General features: G+C 47.2%; 4 protein-coding genes across 4 annotated transcripts; all 4 read right to left on the bottom strand.

Moving 5' to 3' along the window:
• Window positions 1–1,007: 1,007 nt before the first annotated feature.
• Window positions 1,008–2,913, bottom strand: H6S33_001815 (uncharacterized protein; the record flags this gene model as incomplete). Its single annotated transcript, XM_044833184.1, has 5 exons — window positions 1,008–1,108; window positions 1,171–1,445; window positions 1,498–1,746; window positions 1,818–2,360; window positions 2,420–2,913. 5 exons carry the CDS (start codon window positions 2,911–2,913, stop codon window positions 1,008–1,010), a joined length of 1,662 nt encoding a protein of 553 aa, XP_044693876.1.
• A 1,052-nt stretch (window positions 2,914–3,965) lies between these two features.
• H6S33_001816 (uncharacterized protein) lies at window positions 3,966–4,496 on the bottom strand (the record flags this gene model as incomplete). The annotated part of the gene is made up of 2 exons (XM_044833185.1): window positions 3,966–4,097; window positions 4,155–4,496. The coding sequence occupies 2 exons, from the start codon at window positions 4,494–4,496 to the stop codon at window positions 3,966–3,968; spliced, it is 474 nt and encodes a 157-aa protein (XP_044693877.1).
• Window positions 4,497–9,618: 5,122 nt separating this feature from the next.
• H6S33_001817 (uncharacterized protein) lies at window positions 9,619–11,132 on the bottom strand (the record flags this gene model as incomplete). The annotated part of the gene is made up of 3 exons (XM_044833186.1): window positions 9,619–9,699; window positions 9,750–9,909; window positions 10,015–11,132. The coding sequence occupies 3 exons, from the start codon at window positions 11,130–11,132 to the stop codon at window positions 9,619–9,621; spliced, it is 1,359 nt and encodes a 452-aa protein (XP_044693878.1).
• Window positions 11,133–12,527: 1,395 nt separating this feature from the next.
• Window positions 12,528–12,719, bottom strand: H6S33_001818 (uncharacterized protein; the record flags this gene model as incomplete). The annotated part of the gene is made up of 1 exon (XM_044833187.1): window positions 12,528–12,719. The coding sequence occupies one exon, from the start codon at window positions 12,717–12,719 to the stop codon at window positions 12,528–12,530; it is 192 nt and encodes a 63-aa protein (XP_044693879.1).
• Between the last annotated feature and the right edge of the window lie 6,722 nt (window positions 12,720–19,441).

Below are 19,441 nucleotides of genomic sequence, written 5' to 3' on the forward strand. Positions count from 1 at the left end.
ATCTTTGCAAGTACGTAGAGGGTGATTGAAATCACTTATACGGCATCTAGTCAATCATCTTATCATTTCAAATCAATACTGTAGAGGAGGATTAAAATAATGCAACTTCTGCAAAAATAAAGGCAACAGTCGGAGAGCCAGTACAGTATCCATAGCTTCCCAAAGTGATCCGTCCTACTATAGATCCAGATTTGTCTATCGGGGTGATTCCCTCGCCATCGACATCAACCATCAACATTAACATCGCCTGAAATTAATTTGTCATCCATTTATTCCATTTCGGTCACCAGATAGCACTCGGTTCATCACAACAATCCAAACACAACGCCTCTAGCTGGCCGCAAGTAAATTGGGGTGGGAGCTACGTTCTATAGAGTAGATCATGAAAAGATTGGAAGATTTCAATTAAACCCAATGCTTTGATTTGTAGTCTCTTGGGGCTGGATGAAAACACTGTATTTTGAATGTACTGAAATTCTGCGAAAAAAGTTAAACTTTTTACTAGTTTACTTTCACTAAGATCTCTGTTGATGATATTTACTCATGTATATCTACTAGCTTCTTCTAACTTTAAACATTTGTCTGTAACAACCACGCCAGCCTATCTGTGAAAAGGAAAAGAAAGTGACCTTTCCAAATCTAACATATCTCACAAATTCATCTTATGCTCCAGCGGGCTCCACGTATAGTATACTTGTATGTATCAAAGCACATGTACACGGGAGAGTATACTTTTAAATAATGGAGACCCAGACCTGGGGAAATGGTCGGGGAGGGAGTAGGATCCAATCACCCTGTGATTATTTACTACAGCATGTTTTCAGCATGAGTACAAGAAAGCTCTTTCAAGTGAAAAGATGATTTCTCAGTGCTGGACATAGGCCTCAAAATGAAACATAACATTCACGATAACGCACAAACCAAAAAGTGCCAGCAAAAAATTCGCTTGATTCATGAACTATAAGTCAAACCAATACAGAGCTTTCTTCAATTCCAGAATTCATAAATTAAATGTTGGCCTTTGACTTGAAAGCATTGATCAAGCCATTAGTGGAGCCATCGTGGCTCGACACTGGGCCGGGGGTATCCAACTCCGCACCAATTTTCTCTGTTTCTTTGAGTCAGTCCTGGAGAGAAAGGACGAAAAAGAAATGTGTCAGAAAAACTCACTTGCAAGAACCTTGCCCAACTCAACACCCCACTGGTCAAAGGAGTTGATATTCCAAACTGCACCTTCGGTAAAGGTGAGGTGTTCGTAGTACGCAATGAGGGCACCAAGAGTAGCCGGGGTAATCTTTTGCGCAAGAATCGAGGTGGTAGGGCGGTTTCCGAGGAAGACCTTGTGGGGCTTCAATGCGTCGGATGCACCTTCTGCTGCTACCTCTTCGGGGGTCTTTCCTACCATCAAGGCCTCGGACTGGGCAAAAAAGTTGGAGGCAAGCATCCTATTTTGATAGTTAGATTCGTACACATCACACTGGAAATAGGGTATATTACTTCTGGTGAAGACCACCCTCAACCGGGTTGTGGCTCTCAGCGGCCATCAGGAAGTCTGTGGGAATAAGCTTGGTGCCCTGGTGAAGTAATTGGAAGAAAGAGTGCTGTGCGTTGGTGGCTGGCTCTCCGAAAAGGATTGGGCCCGTGGTGTACTTGACGTACTCTCCAGTACGTGTAATCGCCTTTCCGTTGGACTCCATGGAGAGCTGCTGGAGGTATGCTGGGAAGCGGTGGAGGTACTGATCGAATCTGAATTTAAACATGTGAGAATAATCCAATAGATGAAAGAAATTTCTACCAAGTCGGGGTTTGAGACTTACGGAGCAACTAAGTGTGTCTGAGCGGAGAAGAAATCGCTGTACCAGACACTCAAAAGACCACCAAGAACAGGAATGTTCTGCTCCAAAGGAGTATCGGTGAAGTGGTTGTCCATGGCATGGGCACCAGCAAGGAACTCATGGAAACGCTCGAAACCAATGTAAATAGCAACGCTCAATCCGATAGCAGACCAAACTGAGTATCTACCACCAACCCACGATTCGAAACCGAACATATTCTTTGTATCAATACCGAACTTACTAACCTCGGAAGCGTTTGTGGACAAAGCTACAAAGTGCTTCGCGATTGCTGTAGAATCACCACCAATTGCAGGTTGGGAAAGAAACCACTTCTTGGCAGTGTTGGCATTGGTGCATGTCTCGGCGGTGGTGAAGGTCTTTGAGGCAACGAGGAAGAGTGTAGTTTCCGGATCGCATGCGCGGAGAGCTTCCGCGACGTGAGTTCCGTCGATGTTGGAGACGAAGTGAAGTGTTAGGTTTCGGTCAGAATAAGGCTTAAGGGCCTCCGTTACCATTACAGGACCCCTGTAAAGAGCTTGTTAGCAAAGGAAATCATTGGTGTTTCAAATGAGGAGATGTCACACAAGTCTGATCCACCAATACCGATATTGACAATTGTGTTAATCTGCTTTCCAGTGTGACCCTTCCATTCACCACTTCTCACTTGCTCTGAAAATTCTTTCATGTGGGCAAGGACAGATTCAACATCCTCAACAACGCTCTTTCCCTCGACCTTCATTTCCTTCTTTGAGGTGTTCCTCAGAGCAACATGGTAGACTGCTCTGTCCTCAGTAAAGTTGATCTTCTCGCCCCTGAACATCTCATCACGAAGCTTCTCAACACCAGCTTCCTTGGCGAGCTGGACGAGTAGCTTCAAAGTCTCGTCGTTCAGAAAGTTCTTGGAGAAATCGAACAGAATTTCTGAGCCGTCCGCATCGTTCCTGAATGTCCTGGAAAACTTCTCAAAACGTTTTGGGTCCTGGGCGAAAAGGTCTTTCAGGACAAAGCTTTTAGCAGCTACATAGTGTTCCTGGAGCTGTCCCCAGGCTTTGAGGTCGGATGCTTGGGAGAAAGACATTATGGGCTTCTGAGATTGAGTCAATGGTGAGAAAGATATTTCCGCCAATACATCCGACAGGAGGTAAAATGCAATTAACGAATACAAAAAGAGTTTCGAGCTCCCGTAGCGGGGTAGGAGGGGCATCGTGATTGGCGGGGTGCGGGGTAAACAAACCGCCAGGGATAGGGAAACATTCGAGCAACGCAAAAACAGTAGCAATGAAGATTATTTTATACCTTGGGTATCGATTATGTGGAGAGAGCTATATGGATTATCTCTACACAGGAGTGACGCTTCAGTGATTCGTTTGAAGTCGAACGAAATGCGACACGATGATGAAGACTTGGTGGTTGGTATTGATTGATGAAGAAACGGCGAGGATGTGACGTCGACGACGGACTCGACCCTTATTATAACATTAGCTTACACCTACCTGTTGTTCCGCCTTCGGCAGACATCGTTGAAGAGATGTCCGCGGATAAATTCCCAGTTGCATCTGCGCGATTTTTAGCGTGCGAAACGCGGGGAGTTTTCAAACATTCAAGCCCTATCCGGAAAAAGTCTACTCCAGTGTCTAGTAGTACCACAGGTCTTTCAAAATCAGGTCTAGGTAGTACCGCAGTATCTCGTCTACATCACCGAACAGCCACTAAACAGCCGGTTCTTCCCACGAGCTTAATCCCATTTCTCTCCCTAACCTTCCCCCACCTCTGATATGCGGATTATAATTTTAATTGAGAATTCATGCATCACTCGATTTGGTAATATGTTTCACGGCCACATAAATTGATAAAACCTTCGACGTTACGTAGTCCGAATGTTCGTGAGGTAAAACACCGAGGGTCGACCGGGAACAGTCGATGAACTTCCTGATGATTGCGTGCTCACATCTCATCGCCTAGAACAGGCGAAAAATATGTTCTCGGCCATCTCATCCCTGATTTAACGAGCTTGGGCTTGTGAAATACATGTGTGCAAATCAGCCCATAGAAAGTAGAGATAACTAGAGCCACTCATCTCCCAACAAACAAAGATCTCCTCTAACCCCCGTCAATCCCTTCGATGCATCTTCACTTCCCGTCTTCTTGCTCTTTTCCTTTTCCTTCCTCGCCTCCTTTTTCTTTCTCTGAAAACGTAAACTTAGGGACTAATGTGAAGTGTTCCTGCAGTTCTTCCCTTGAACGATCGAATGGGTAGGGGCACTAATCACTCCATCAGCAAATCGGTACAAATCACATAAAGAACCACTCAGACCCAACCTGCTTATTCGGACACATGACGAAACCTCTTCCCTCACTGATCAAGTACTGAAACAAATCTCCAAAACATAACGGGCAAAACAGCCCCGTCGCTAGCCCATTTTTGTCTCTATCAACTCCCATGCCTAACGGCCAATCTCTCTCGCCATCAGGAGGTTTGCTTTCGACGGTGGTAGGAGATCTGGTTTCGGCAGCGGGAGATTTGGTTTCGGCAGCTGGAGATTTACTTTCGGTATTTGTCGTCGGGGGAACGCCACTCGAAGGTTTGGCCGTGACCGGTTTCCTGTATTCTGGACGTTTCGGAAGCAATAAGATTGGCTTCTGGGAAGCCCGGTCTGCCATTTCTGAGATATGAGACGTTACTATAACTTCTGGTAAAATAAAGCTCACTGGAGTCTTAGATGAGTGCACGGGCCATGCTAGGACGCGGAGCCTCAAGGCTTGGCATATGTCTCTGAAATATCACTCGTGTTTTAGTGTTTCTATGAAACCAATTTTCACGTGGCTCCACATCCTTTGTACTTCACTTGGTTATACTAATCCAGAGATGAACGCCATTTTTATAATTGCTTGAGATGCCCGTTCTGGTAATCGGCAAGCTTTAAACGTGTTATAAGTCAAAACTGATGATGGATTGGTTAACGATCAAATTTTACCGTAATATATAAGCCACTGGAATCTTTATGTAAAATTTTTCTAGAGATTGGAATTTCGTAATCACAAGGCATGCTCGGCGGAATCCAGGAAGGATTCAAGCTTTTGTAGGTACATACTTGTAGTTAGGTGGGCTCTAATTAGACCTAACGATAGGTTGTACCGCCACAGAAAGATATTTGGCTATAGAAATCCTTTGGTTAGAGGATAGATACTCGGAATGAATTCATTTCAGCATATAACAAAGTCGGCTGGTGGTCTAGCCTAAGTTTTTCTGCTGATTAAGTACTATTAGCTTCTAGAGTATACGTATGAGACTCCCCACATGACAGAGTGTGTACCTACATGCGCTTAAATACTTCGAGCTAAGCCCCCAATCAAATGTGTGGGAAAGAGCACTTAACCGATTGGCCAACACCACGACGTCCACACAGAAGTTCTTGCTTGCCCAAAGATGCAACTTGAGCTGTGAGCAATGAAACCCCCCGAAAAACGTTGCTTGTGCAAGATGGCATTGTGAAAAACATGAAGAAGAGCTAGGCATCATAGGCATATTCTTGAAATCACTCCTTGATCGTACGACGTTTGCATTCCAAATTATAATCAAGATCTCGGGCGTTCACAGCTGCGGCTCCAATTGAAGTTGGCAACTGACATCATCTTTTACCCTATCTTTCTATCATGCCGGGTGTGAACATTGAAGTGCAACTATACCGGCTGTACTTTCTTGTTGTCTTGAGTAACTGCGTGGCCGGAGGGCTGAAATCTCTGTCAAACAGAATTACTGGACTAGATTTGGATGGGAGATTATGCTCATGATATGCGTCCAGGATGGTGGCACAATGCAAGTATTGATACGACAATTGTTTGAAAACCCTGTATAATAATTGAATCAGTGGCTAACCATAACATGTAATGGATGGCAATTGCGTGCTACAGGTCATAAAGGTACGGCATTATATTATATATGCAGAGCAGTACGGTATCCCGACAATCATACTAGGTCAGCCATCAATGCTGTACCTACGTAGACCTACGGGGAGTTTTCAGTAATCTTCCCTGCCGGTAACAAGAATTGTAGTCATGTGCTCTTAATGCATAGCCTACTGGGACGAATGGAGTAGTAGACCTATGTTACGATGCGGCGTTTTCAGCGGGTCATACTTCCAGGATAAAAACGGTGAGTGAAACAAACAGGGTAGAATTAAAATGAAATTGATTTCCGGACTTGCAAGCAAGGACCACTTTATCGGGGAAGATTATTGGGAGAAGTTTACGCCAACGCCAGCTTGGTTACCCAGAGAAAACTTGGAAGCATTGGTATGTACTTCTTTTTTCTGACTATTCACTCGGTTGCTTTTTCTTGGGAACTGGATCGTTATCAGCCTCCTAAACTTCTGAACTGGTAATCGTTATCTCAAGTCATAACAATTAAGAACTTCGACTAATTCACTCCGATTATTGCGCATACTCGAGCACTTACGCATATGAGTCAATTTCAAATATCTCGGTGTTTTTTTCCAATCAGACATCATATTTGAAATTAGTACTTATGACCAATTAGATTTTACTAAGTTCCTGCGGAAGGTCGATCAGCGCATCCATTCACAGCACGCGCAGTACAAGATTGGTCCTTGATGTATCACTCTGGTGTGAGTGTTTTTGATTTCAGACCTGCATCAAATTACTGTCCCACAGGATTACGTTTACTCTCAGGGGCACCTACACGATGATAAGTTATTGTACTTAATTCTACTGCAATATTTCGAGTCATTGCTGTCGAACTCAAATTAACATATAGTAGGTAACCCCTAACCCTAAGCAGTCTTGAAATATCACTCGATATCATACGCGCCTAAGCGCGCTCATCCAAAAATAATCTTTTATTACACAGTCAGTTGGTAAGGCTTGCTTCATGCTCTTTTACCAAAATAGGACGGGGATCAAGGACTTGCATCTGTCAAGATCGAAATGGCAATCATCGCCACTGCACCGGCGAACAGGAAATCGCGCCTTGCACCCTCATGTGTAATTCAGTAAAGGTTAATATTTGGCCGGACTTCCAGAATACTGCCGAATCATATGCTCGTGCGCAGCAAATCGGTCTCCGATGGAAGCGGCCTAGAAAAGGCACAATTATAACCAAGGCACAGTATTGCTATTGAACCAAATGGAAGCACTTCTGTTCATAAAACCACATGAGTTGGAAAATCCCTTAAACGGGGAAAATTCGGACGAACAGCCCAGGGCTACAATCGTGACTCAAGTCAATGCTGGGGCCTTACGAGTATATACTAGGTACATGTATGCAATGTACATGTAGTAGTACTTTGTGTTCTTAGATTATATCCTACATGGCCCGGGACGATTATCAAAAACCTGGAGAAGTTCTTATATTATTATGCAAGGCTGAAATAACCTTATCTCACTAGGCTTGCTTAGACAGTCACCATTATGTTTGACGGACGATTACACCTCTAAAGAATGGCAGATCCCTCGGGTTTTCCCCGCTTTGATCCACAAGCACAACTTCATATCAATTTCCAACCTCACAAAGCAGGAAACAATAGCAATATCGCACGGAATCTCCATGCGAGATGAGTGATAGTTTCCGAAAACCCCGGGGGCATCATCGTCGGCATCGTCGGCATTGACTTCCAGGGTACACCCCCGATATCAATTCCAGTACAGTTACTTGACTTACGCATAAACGCATAGAAAGATACATAGTCGCTGCGACTTTCCAAACTTCGCACCATATGGTAGATCTCTGGCCCTTGCACTTGCACCATGTCTAACACATCATGAGGCTTCTAACCATTTATCTGTTTTACATACTTCTTCGATGCTTCGAGACAAGGCATATTCTTGGCTCAATTCTCAACTTCAAAGGTTGATTGATTGACCCACGTGCACACACAATTGCATAATATCACCTGGAGACAATGGTGTAATTGTTTTTTGGGCTCTGGTAGATCCTTCTATGATTACACATTCTCATAACCATTATGCGCGCACCTCATCTCGCAGCACATAGAGTACAGGACACTAGAGTCTATATCTACTGTATGTACCTACATAGTTGCACGACATCTAGTGGACGACGATATGACGAGTGCTATGAGGCGGACGATGACAGGCTGAGCGGGAATCAAAAATATAAAAGAGCAGCCCCGCATGCAACCTAAGGAACCGAATCCAAAATACATATTCCCCACACCTCACTCATTCACGAGCCGCGAAACCCCACCTCCTGCTTGCTTGCTTGCGTGCCTTCCTCAGTCGCGTTTCCCGACTCAGTTCTGCAGCCTGCAATGCACTAGTAGTTCCTTAGGCCATGGTTTCGGGGCTGGCTGGCTGGCTGGGGAGACAATTGGTATTTGTATAGTGCTTCGTTTCGCAGAATTTGCATTAGTTTGGCTGGCTGATGATTTGTTTTTTATCCCCGAAAGAAAAAATTAAAAACGGGAATGCTGCGTACGTGGATGGGTGTTCCCTTCGTGTCGCGGCTTAATGGAGGAGCTCGAAGAGTACCTACATAGGAGGAGTAGGAGTAGGAGGAGGCTGAGCGAAGTGTCGGGGATTTTTCCCACGTCATGTCGCACCGCCTCAGGTGTCGGATTTCCCGGCGCCGCTCGTTCTCTTGCGAGTCCAGCATTTAGAAACGCTTTGTCTGTGATCATTTACCTCCATGCGCCACCGATAAAAAATATTCATCTTGATGAACCGAGGTACCCATAAGAGGCTGGTAGCATTATCAAGTCAGGCGGAATGATTAAACCAGCTGTGTGAATGGGGAACTTCATTATGGCTGGCTGATGATGGATGGCTGCGGAAACAAGTTACTGACGACAGCCAAAGTTTGTCCCGGGGTCAGCTGGTACCGGTAATGAAGGGAAGGGAAGGGAAGGAAAGGGGAGGGGAGGGAACCACCCGGTACCGGTTTCGTTCGTTGCTGTAAGATGGAACGTTTTCATTACACTTAGAGCATTATGTACCCCTCACCAAGAGAAGCGAGGGAATCAGGAATCAAGAAATGATATGATATTTATCGAGGACTGGATGTCTCTCGTTCTTCTTCTTCGTACGCAAAAAAAAGCATGTAAACCACCCCGCTGATAGAAACCGTAAACCGTACACATAAATACACAATATCACAACCGAACATAAAAGAAAAATCACGCAACGAGAAGAGAGCAAAAAAACAAAGTAACAAAAGAAATTCAGGCCTCTAATGAGAGGAGAAAGATCGTAAAACGAAGAAATAAAACAAATATACCGGCCGCCTCAAAAGAATAATACCGCGGGGTGGGGGAAAAAAAGTAAAAGAAGAAGTAAGTAGTAGAAGAAGAAGTAGAGAGATATCCTATAACCCAACAAAATGCAAAAATGCTTCCCTAGTAATCCAATATAACCCTCGGAACAAATGAGACTATAGTACCGAAATAGCCATTAGAAATGACGGATACTTCTCCCCTCGCTCCCCGTCCAGGCTTCAACCCGGGAGTAAATGAAAAGCAAAAAAAGCATCCTCTAATATACCAAACACCGCCCCACTCGCACACTCCCTTATGACGCCGTTGCCCTGATCACGGCTTTACCCTAGGTATTGCAGCATTTCGCTAAATCATAGGAATATTGCGCAGAGAGAAAATGAATTCTCGAAAAAGATGATAAAAAACAAGAGAAAAACGCCAGCCTCCCAAAAAAATATGCACACACATGACGCGATATATGTACTCGAGAGCCGAAACGAGGGCGCGATTTTGTTTTCATAAATCGTCGTCGTCGTCGTTTTTGTTCTCCAGAATTAGGCATCCCTCTCGATATCATCGGAGGGACGCCGGATATAGTTTAGGCGGTCCTTGTCCTTGCTGGCATCGGACTTCGACTACTCTGTGTCGATTGGCTGCGCGATATCGTGGGTCTTCGGTTAAATACTTCATCGATGAGTCGTCTAGGGCCAACATATTCCATCTTCATTTTCAGCGGACTGCTGACCATGGGTATGGGGAGAACCATATGAACCGTCTTTTTCTTGTGAAATTTTCGCTTGATGCAATCATCCACAAGAGCAGTTAGACCAGTTGCAACAATGACGCTATATTGTAATAAACTCAATTAGTATATATGCATTTACGCATTGAGGGTGGGATGGGAAAAATAGTAGAAATGTAGATCAATGACGGAGTGGTGAAAAACTTACTCAGCAACATCCGCTAAACAGCCGATCACGGGATCCTGAACTGAGTCCCTGAAGATGAATGATGAAGGGGGGACAAATCCACCCTTCGCCTCCTCCGCTTTAGCGCGAGCAGGTGACAAATGGTCAGGTACGATGTAGGCGACAACGTTATTGGTTCCGTTGTTGACAAGGTGATAATGGACCTCCTCGCCACCGCCGATCGACCTGATAATAACCCTTTTCCACGAATAACTCTTTCCCCAATACTCGAAATCGTACTTCTTTGATGCCTTGCCTCCTCTCCTTGTGAGATCTACATGAGCGTAATTGGAAAATTCCAATGTGCAGACATTCGAGACACTCGAAGCCTGAGTTGGGTGGGCTCCGGCTGTACTCGACGATGACTCCTTCGCTTGATGATCATCCTCCTCCTCGTCCAATGATGACGAGTACCCACTATCCTGCCTGTTCAACTTGAATTGCTCCGCCTCCCCCTTCCCACGGAAGCTCTCAAAAGCCCTACTCAGCGAGCGTTGGAGTTTTGGTCGCACTGGGGCGGGCTTGACGACTTTTCGCTTGATGTGAGCAACCTCACGTCCGCAATCCCGGCCATAGCGTCTCAGTGAAAAGTCGCGGGCCTTCAAGTCGTACATTCGTAGGTGGAAAAGTGTTAGGTTCTTTGGCGCCTCACCTGACGAAGCAACGTTTGTGTCGACCCTTAGATTCATGTTGCCATCAATCGTTGAGTCGTCATGCTGGATGTTGAGACGTCTGGTCGAGGGGAAGAGCTCTGCAAACTCTGAAGGAATCGCCGGGATCGCTTGAGTCTGGATGGGCTCTTTTGGAGCATTATAAGTATGGTGTCCATTCTCATAGTAGGGGTAATCCTCCTCCACAAAGTCGTCAAAAGACGCAACGGTACTGCAGTAAGTATCCACAGTCTCGCGAGGATTTGAATGGGAGTAGTCGGGGTGGTTGTCGTAGGACTCTGAAGGAGAACCAAACTTTGATTCTGCTGATGAGTAGTGTAATGACGGCACTGAACTGGGCACGGTACTTCGAGACGAGCTGCTGCTATCCCGGGTACTCATATCACTGTCACTGTCGTCGTAACAACGGGGGGAATTTGATGAACTCATTTTTGAGTTATTGAGAAGTGATGTGATGCTATATTGAAGGTGTTGTTGTGTTGCTGTGTTAGTTGTGTTGTGGTTGTTGTTGTTGCAGTAGTAGTAGTATAGTAGTAGTAATAGTATTGCAGTAGTAGTAGTCGTTGACTTGGTATTGTAGAATATGCCACAGATGTTGAAATCGTAGAAATGGATTAAAAGAATCTGGAAAAGGTACTGAACGATGGATGATATATATTATACCGACGAATGCGGCAAAGGGTTGATTCCGGCTGAGTGATCCAAATTTCCGGAAAGAACAGGAAACACGGAGAAAAAAAGGACGCAAGATGTATGGATAGCCGGGTGGGGGAGGGAAAAAGTAGTACGGGGATAAGTAATGTAATATGTAGTGGATAATAATGGTAGTAAAAAAAAGAATGCTGCTGCTGCTGCTACTGTTGCTGCTGCTAAACAAATCGGATGAGAGGAAGAGAATGCAAATGGGGTGAATGGGAAATAGAATTATCCTATGTGAACTGTCATGGATTTCCTTTGCTGTGAACCCTTCTTCATAAAAAAAAAGCGAGAGATGTCGAGAAGAATGGACACGCCACTGTTCGGGATAATATCACCACGTCTGTCGCTAATTTGCTTGCTTGCTTTGGAATTGTCTTGAAGACGTTAATGGGGGGGAGCAGCGAGTGAGTGAGTGAGTAGTAGTAACAGTAACGACGACGCAGCAGGAGGGAGTGTGATGTTTATTATGAGCGGTTGAGTCCATAATCGATCATGGCCATACTTGGCTGCGAGACCCGGGGGCACCACCATCCCAGGCCCAGCCAGCCATGTATGGGGGTGAGTTACTTCAAGTGCATCCAAGGACCTGCCCTCTTACCTTTCTTGCCTCAGACTGATCTAAGCGGGTCTTTTGGGGGTGTGTGTAGCAAAGCGCGAGATTGGAACTCGACTGAATCTGGGCAAATTGCCTGCGGGCAAGAGTCCTTTTCCAGGTGAGGGGGTAAGAGAGGGGGGTGGGATTTGCCAGTCGCCCTCGGCCACACCCACCTCTCTTCCCACACCTCCATTACCCCCGTGCCCGTGCCATGCGCGGCGGCTGTGTCCATTCATATTTGGAGGTAAGCATTAGCATATCTACATCACCTACCATAATCTACTTACATATCAAGAGCAGCTGGATATGATTATTTTGCATTTATTGATCAAACCTAGACGAGCGCCTTGTTGTCAGCTATTCGCCCACCTAGAGAGTGGATGAAGGGGAGTGGAATGAAATATGTAATCCACATGAATTGGAGTCGAGAGAGTAGGTGTCCTGCCTGATGCTACTACTACTACATACAATAAGTCTACTAGACTACGAGTTACTGCTTCCTGCAGAGCTTGCTTCTGCCGACACGGGTCCTATCCCTGTTGCGCGACGAGCGCAGCAGCAGAAGCAGCAGCAGAAGCAAGACGCCGAAAGAGCTGGCTGGTTGGTTGGTACATATCGTAGTGTGTACCCTCTAATTCGTGAGTGATGAGCTCACCGTGATGGCCCTTTTCCACGTAAAGTTGTCCCTTGAGAACTTGCTGCTGTTCACCGACCAAGTACATTTCAGCAAACTCCCCCTCTGGTCCCCCCCCCCCCCCCTCCCCTTACCCACCACTATCGTCGCCTCGATCAGCACAGCGAGATAGAAAAGGCGTGTGAATTACAGAACCAGAGACCCGACGAACCATCGTGAGGTTCGTTCACTCGCTCGTCTACCTACTGCAACTAAAAAAAATAAAAAATAAAAATTGAGAGAGTCAAGACCCGAACTGCGTCCTCCCTCAAAACTTTCCTCTGGCCTGAAACGTACCTTCCAAATTCCCCCCCTCACAGAAGAGTTTTGCCACTGAGTATGTATTGAGCGCGCGACGCCCTCGGGAATCTCCTTTACTATTTCTCTATCTCTGTCTTATTTTATTTTCTGGTCCTCTCTTTCCCATCTCCTCGGGTTCATTCATCTACACTTCCCCGGAACAACTTAGGCTAGGGGCGTTTAACACTTCGCGTCCCAATCAATTGATAGGCCCCCAATTGTTTGGAAGGCGGCTACCAATGATTGAAGGGTATGATTAATTTTAAGGAATGTGTGGTGGTGGGTGTGGCATAGAGTAACAACCTCTGGGCTACAAAAAAAGGCAGCAAACGGTGTTACATACTGAGAGACACCGTACATGGCTGATTCGTTCCTCTTTTCCAAAAAAATTCCGAATGCGTGCCCCCCTGCACGCTTGGACTTATCAAGACCAACGCAGCCGAGAATCGAATTCGTGGGTGTTATCGCGAGGCCTTCCGTTGGTCCCATAGAACACCACACACAACACACAGCTGGTGGAAGCTAAGACAGGGTTACGATCGTGAGTAGGTAGCGGTGAGCGAGGACTCAACCACACAGCTCACAGCAAGTACCTAACTCCTACATACCTGCTCTGCCTAGAAGTACAGACGACAGTCAGTACCCTACCAGCTACTACCGACACCGACCTTACCTTGCCTATCCGCACGAGTGAGTGCTCTGGCTAGGTACACAGCTTTCCGTGCAAATACATAAGAGCAGCAGCATACAATAAAAAAGCCAACCAACCAGCTACAAGCCAGCAAGGCAACAAGGCGGAGATGTCTACCTGCTCTAGTCTCCTTTTTATTTCATCCGTCCATTCCTCCTACATAACTCATCTTTAAAATCCCCGGGAAAGACAAACACCGGGAAATTGTTAAAAGAAGATCAAGAAAAAACAAAATATAAGGAACAATATAAATAACATCCTTCTTGGATGGATGGCTATTTTCTTCAAGATAAAGTCACCATCCAGCGGCCAGTCCAGCCAGGAATATAGGGCCTTGTGACAGAACAAGGGAGGCAGTTTACAGACATCGCTATTGTTCTCGCCTGTCCTGCTGCTGCCCGGCGCCAAAGCACAAAAGAGCCGCCCACATACATCCCACTCTAAATTCAACCTGTCACGATACTCCTAGGCCCTTTGGGGGGGGGGGGGGGGGGTGTGTAGGATGTTTCGCTGTCAGTACCTACAGGCTATTACTATTTCTAAAAGAAGTGTCCCCGACTCCCCCGTACCCCCCGTACTTTGTTCGTCTCCACAAGAACCGGTACCTGGCCCGTGCGTCCCAGTCCTAATAAACACACTTACTTTACTCACACCACCGGTCTACTTTAGCTGTGCCAGTGCCAGCGGAACCACAAGCTTAGGGTTTTCTGGGTTGGGTGCGGTCTACATCTCAAGGTAACCCAGGCTTGGGGGCAGACTACCTGACGTGGTCAATCATGTCTCTGATCTCACGAAGTTTAAAAAAAAAAAAAAGGATATGAGTCGTGACTTGGCCAGCAACTCATTTATTTGGGGGTACACTTGTGTTTGTTTCCCGTTTAAATTTCAACTACATACCATGGTGGCCCGCACGCTGTACTCCCCACTAAAGGACCGCTCTGGATGGATTGATGGTTGGTGATCCGCGAACCTATGAACAGCTCGAAACATAATCAAAAGGAGGGATGAAGGGGGAAACAAACCCAAGATGTGGGGGGGCGCGTGGGCTGCTGCGTGTAATTCGCTTCGAGAATTCGACACATGAATGGTTTGGTTGGCCGGTTGGCCGGTTGGGGTTGGGGTTGATTTGCACGCTAGGTGTTGTAGATCTCCCAGAAACGGTATCTACGGCGTCCAAGAGGGGCCCCCAAATAAATTCTTCTCACGCTCTTCTCGCGAGAAGCTCGAGAAACAAAAACCATAGGGTGGTGATGTGATGATGGATGTGATGTGACGCGATGTGATGAGGGGTAAGAAAAGTAAGACGGGCCATGAGGCAGGCAGGCAGGCAGGCAGGCAAGCAAGCATGGGAATGGGAAGGGTAAGTATAAACGCCCGGCGCACCCGGGGAAACCTTTATTTTTATTTTTATTTATCTTTTTTTCCCCAGAAATGTAGATTAAACCAGGCCTTGTGAAACGTGATGACCAAAAGATCGAAAGAGGGTGGCTTGTGAGCACATTTATTCTAAATTCTATCACACACACCACGTTTCGAGGCTGGGGGTTTGTGGCACACTGGACGTCTGGAACGAGAGCGAGCTGCACAACAGGTGAGACCTCTGACCTGGAACCTCATGTATCTGCTCGAGAGTAGGTAAAGCGCAACTCTACGTATGTACCTTGTACCACTGGGCTGCTGCTGATGTTGCTACTGCTGCTCACAAGGCCTGCCTGTCTGCGGCCTAGTTCGGGTAGTTAATAAGATCCCCCGCTAATTCCAGAAAGTGCAGTTCAGCATGTTCTTTCCCAAAAATCTATTGTACGGGTCGTACCGGTACTGTGCCTACATCAGATGTCACGGAGGGAGGGAGATTATATGACGGTCGTCTAATACTCTAATCAAAATGTAGAGGTACCTACAGTACTCCTATATTCCTTGGACCTAGCTAGCTACTCCCCAACTCGACTCCTGGTCATGCAAACAAACTGTAATCGCAAAGGGCCACTTCCCTACCCTATCTATGTACCACTTCTCCAGAGTAGGTATTTGCTCTACATTCTAGTACTCCAGCCGCACTGTGTGTTTGTCTGTCAGCTAACAGCATCTACTCTAAGAGTAGCTTAAGTGCAACAACGTACCTCTAGAGTACATGTGTATGTATGTGGGCAGCTAGAGCAGGAGGTACTCTACCTACTACACGCCTCCCCCCCCCCCCCCCCCAAGACCCCATGAATGACGAATAAAAACGTGCCGGCTGCTCACATATGCAAAAGCCGGGTTTGCCTTAGAGTATTGAGCCTCTAGACTTCTCTGTCGCCAGGTCTCTAAACCTCCATCCATCCTCTCTCCACCACTACATATCCTCTCCACCGACCTACATATCCCATATCTACTTCCATAGGCAGAATCAAAAAGGGATCTTCTCGAGTATCTACTCAAATACTTTGACTCTACCCGGATCACCATCATCATCACCTCCCACCCAACCCGGCCCCCATCTACCTAGAGAACCCATCATTGCGGTTCCTGATCAGCGGCGCAAAGAAAAAAAAGTACCGGACCGACAGGATCAAACCACCTCTTCTTTTTTTCTTCCAGGGAAGAGACTCTTTTTTTCACCCCCCCCCCCCCCCCCCCCACGGAATGATCGTCGTCGCCGAAACCCGGCCGCTGTACCTTCCGATGGTGCCGAATTAACCCTTCCTCTGTCAGGTAATAAAAAAAAAAAGAGAGAGAAAAAGAAAAAGAGAGGCCCACCAAATTAAAGGACAAGAAGGAAAATAAAATAAAATAATAATACATACAGAACCTAACAAGCCTGCTTGGTAGCTCACTAACTAGCTAACTTGCTAGCTGCTCTAGCAGAGAGTATGTGGCCGATTGTGTGCAGACTCCAAAACTGAGCTAGAGCTAGAGGACGTGAGGATGCAACCTGTGATGCTTTGACATATGGCGCCGCGCTCGTTGGGTGGAGGGAGGGTCGAGGGATTCAATTGAGTAGAGAGGTAGGTACTTTGAGCGTATGTACCGGTACCTACACAACCCAGCTAGAGTAGCTGGCTAGCTAGCTGGTTTGCGGTGCTGCGCTGCGTTGTAGAGTGGAGACTTGTCATTTCATTACGCGGAGTTTTGAATCTCTTTGGTGGAGAGGAAGGGAAAGTGTGGGTATGGTATGTAGGGGCACTCGAGTCAAGCTGTCTCTCTGGTCTCTCTGGAATCTCTGCTCTGCTCTACCATAGGTAGAGAGACTCAAAATATCCATCGTGCATACCCGGGGAATACACTTATCCGCATCATATCCACGAGCCAGCCAAGCTTTCTTTCTTTCACTGGCTCCTCTGCCTGGCCTGCACGTGGAGAGAAAGAAAAAAAAAATGCAACTTATGTATGTACCTAAACATGTACCTCTACAAATTTTTTTTTCCCTTTCTTTTCCTGCTCCGACTTCTAAATCCCGCCCAGATCTTCCTCTCAATTCTTGGTGTCCCCCAAAAAATCCTTGACCAAAACCCTGACCCTGGAATACACTGATCTGCGCGTTGACGTCGGGTATTCCCACCCTGATGACGACACAACCTCATTGGATAGAGGGGCATCCAACCGCATTGCTACAGGTCCTTCCTGCTCTGCTTACCTACATTACCTGCTATTCACACCTCCATAATACATGGCCTACCACTGACCAGCTTCGCTTTCTCCATGATCATCGTCGCCGTCGTGGGCTCTGGTCCAATCCCTCCCTCCCTCCTCCTCTTCCTGCCCGGGAAACAAGTGAGTGATGCGAGGTCAGATCCAGGCCTGAGCTTCTGACGGCGTTCGGAGGTCATCGTCCATATGGCCATGCATGGGGGCCGAACGCAGTTCGCAGAAGGGAGACTTTGCACACTCTCCAGATCTTCTCCTCTGCTCTAGCTCGCTACATATTCTCCTCTGCTCTAGCTCGCTACATATTCCACCTGGCTATCTGGCTGGCTGGGTGGATAGATGGGTGGCTGCTTGCTGGTTGGGGGCCCGGCGTTTGTCTGTAGGTCTGTAAGTATGTATGGATATGTAGATGTAGGGTACATACTGTAGGGCACATGTAGCAGGATGTCTAGCAATGAAACGAGCCACCGTCATCGCGCCTACATACTGCCTTCCCGCCTTCCTCCCTGCCGGGGCGTTCTCTCGGCCCCGGACGGGCAGACTGGGCAGACTGACTGACTGACTGACTGACTGACTGACTGACCAGCGAGCGAGCCGACCCCGACCGGGCCCGGCTCGACTCGGTCGGAGCGGCCGGGTGATCAGGGATCTGCGCGCCGTATGGCGGCCGACCACATGTTCGTGATCGTAGGCTGACCCTCCCCTAACTCCCCGCAGGCTCGGACTGGCTGGTTCCCGAGCCACTAACTTACTGTCTGTGGGCGTGAGATCTTCATCGTGGTTCTGTTCTTTATTTATTTTTGTGGTTACCGGTTTCCACGAGACGAGCGAGAGACGAGCGAGTGGGAGACGGCGCTGTGTGCGCGGGGCGGCTTTTGATATCGCAATTGTCGGCGTGTCCCTCCGGGGCCACCCACGCAGTAGGTACTCTACCGGCGAGCACACGGGTAGCGAAGGGATTGTAGAGTGGGCCATATTGGCCATGGGAGGGAACATCATAAGAATTACCCCACAAAACACACAACACCCAGCGCTCCGGAACCGAGCGAGCGAGCGATGGAATGGGGGGGGCCCAGTGCGTAGTCTACAGTACTCTAGTGGAAAACACAAGCAAAAAAAGGAAAGAAAGAAAAAAAGCGAATACCTAGCAGAATCTCGTGTTTTTGCGTGTGGATCTTTGTCGTCCCAGGTTTTCTTTTACCTAGGATGTGCGGGGGGGGGGTTTTCTCAGTGGTTTACAATTATAGCTTTTATTACGAACCACTGCTCTACTCGCTACATGCTAGCACGCCCCAGACACCGCTCGCTCTTCTCTCTGGCTGTGGCATAACCTCCTCTGAGTCCTCTCCCCATCAGAACTAATACGCCACGATCATGCCACGATGCAGCGCCGACACTCACTCAGGTGACGCGTCATGGAGTCGACTGCCCTTGAGATATGTGGCGATAGGCCAGAGGCTGGAGCTTGCACGGGTGCGGGAATCACGGATTGTCACTCGTGTGGGAGGGTTGATCATGGGATGGGGTGAAACCGGTGAGGGTACTTGTGCGTGGGCTGGCTCTGGCTCTGGCTCTGGCTGGCTGGCTAGGCTGGATGTGAGTGAGTGAGCATGAGGGCTCTTGTGACAGTCGCAGTTTGGCAGGAGGAGGGAGAGGGGGAGAAGACTGTGATGGCGGATCGCGTTTACCCGGTGGTGCGGTATTTTGGAGTGTTGTTGTGAGGAGGAGGAGGAGTTGAAACGAAACGAAACAGGCTAGTAGTTACAAGTTACAAGCTAAGCTAGTACTTTACTGCTTTCTACGTACTGTGCAGTGACATGTAGTAGTTAGTAGTGCTCTCATCATCATCATCATCATCATGAACTGTATATTCCTGCCTGTGTTTAATTCTGTAATTTATCGCGCGATATCTATTCTATTATAGTCTCTCCGGCCCCTCTCTTTGCTAGATCTCCATCGGCGAAAGCACACAGGCTAAATTAATCAGACCAAACCATGGCCAACGTACGTGAATCGAAACAATCTCAAGAGTCAACATACGAGATCACACCCACCGCTCGCTGAGTAAGTGGCATAAACAAGGAGGCAGACTGAGCGCAGAAACGTCACACCTATCGGCGTTAGATCGCAGCCTTGGTTGTGTGGTTGTGGTT

Source organism: Morchella sextelata (assembly GCF_020137385.1).
Source record: "Morchella sextelata strain SCLS chromosome Unknown scls_11, whole genome shotgun sequence".
Taxonomy (NCBI): domain Eukaryota; kingdom Fungi; phylum Ascomycota; class Pezizomycetes; order Pezizales; family Morchellaceae; genus Morchella; species Morchella sextelata.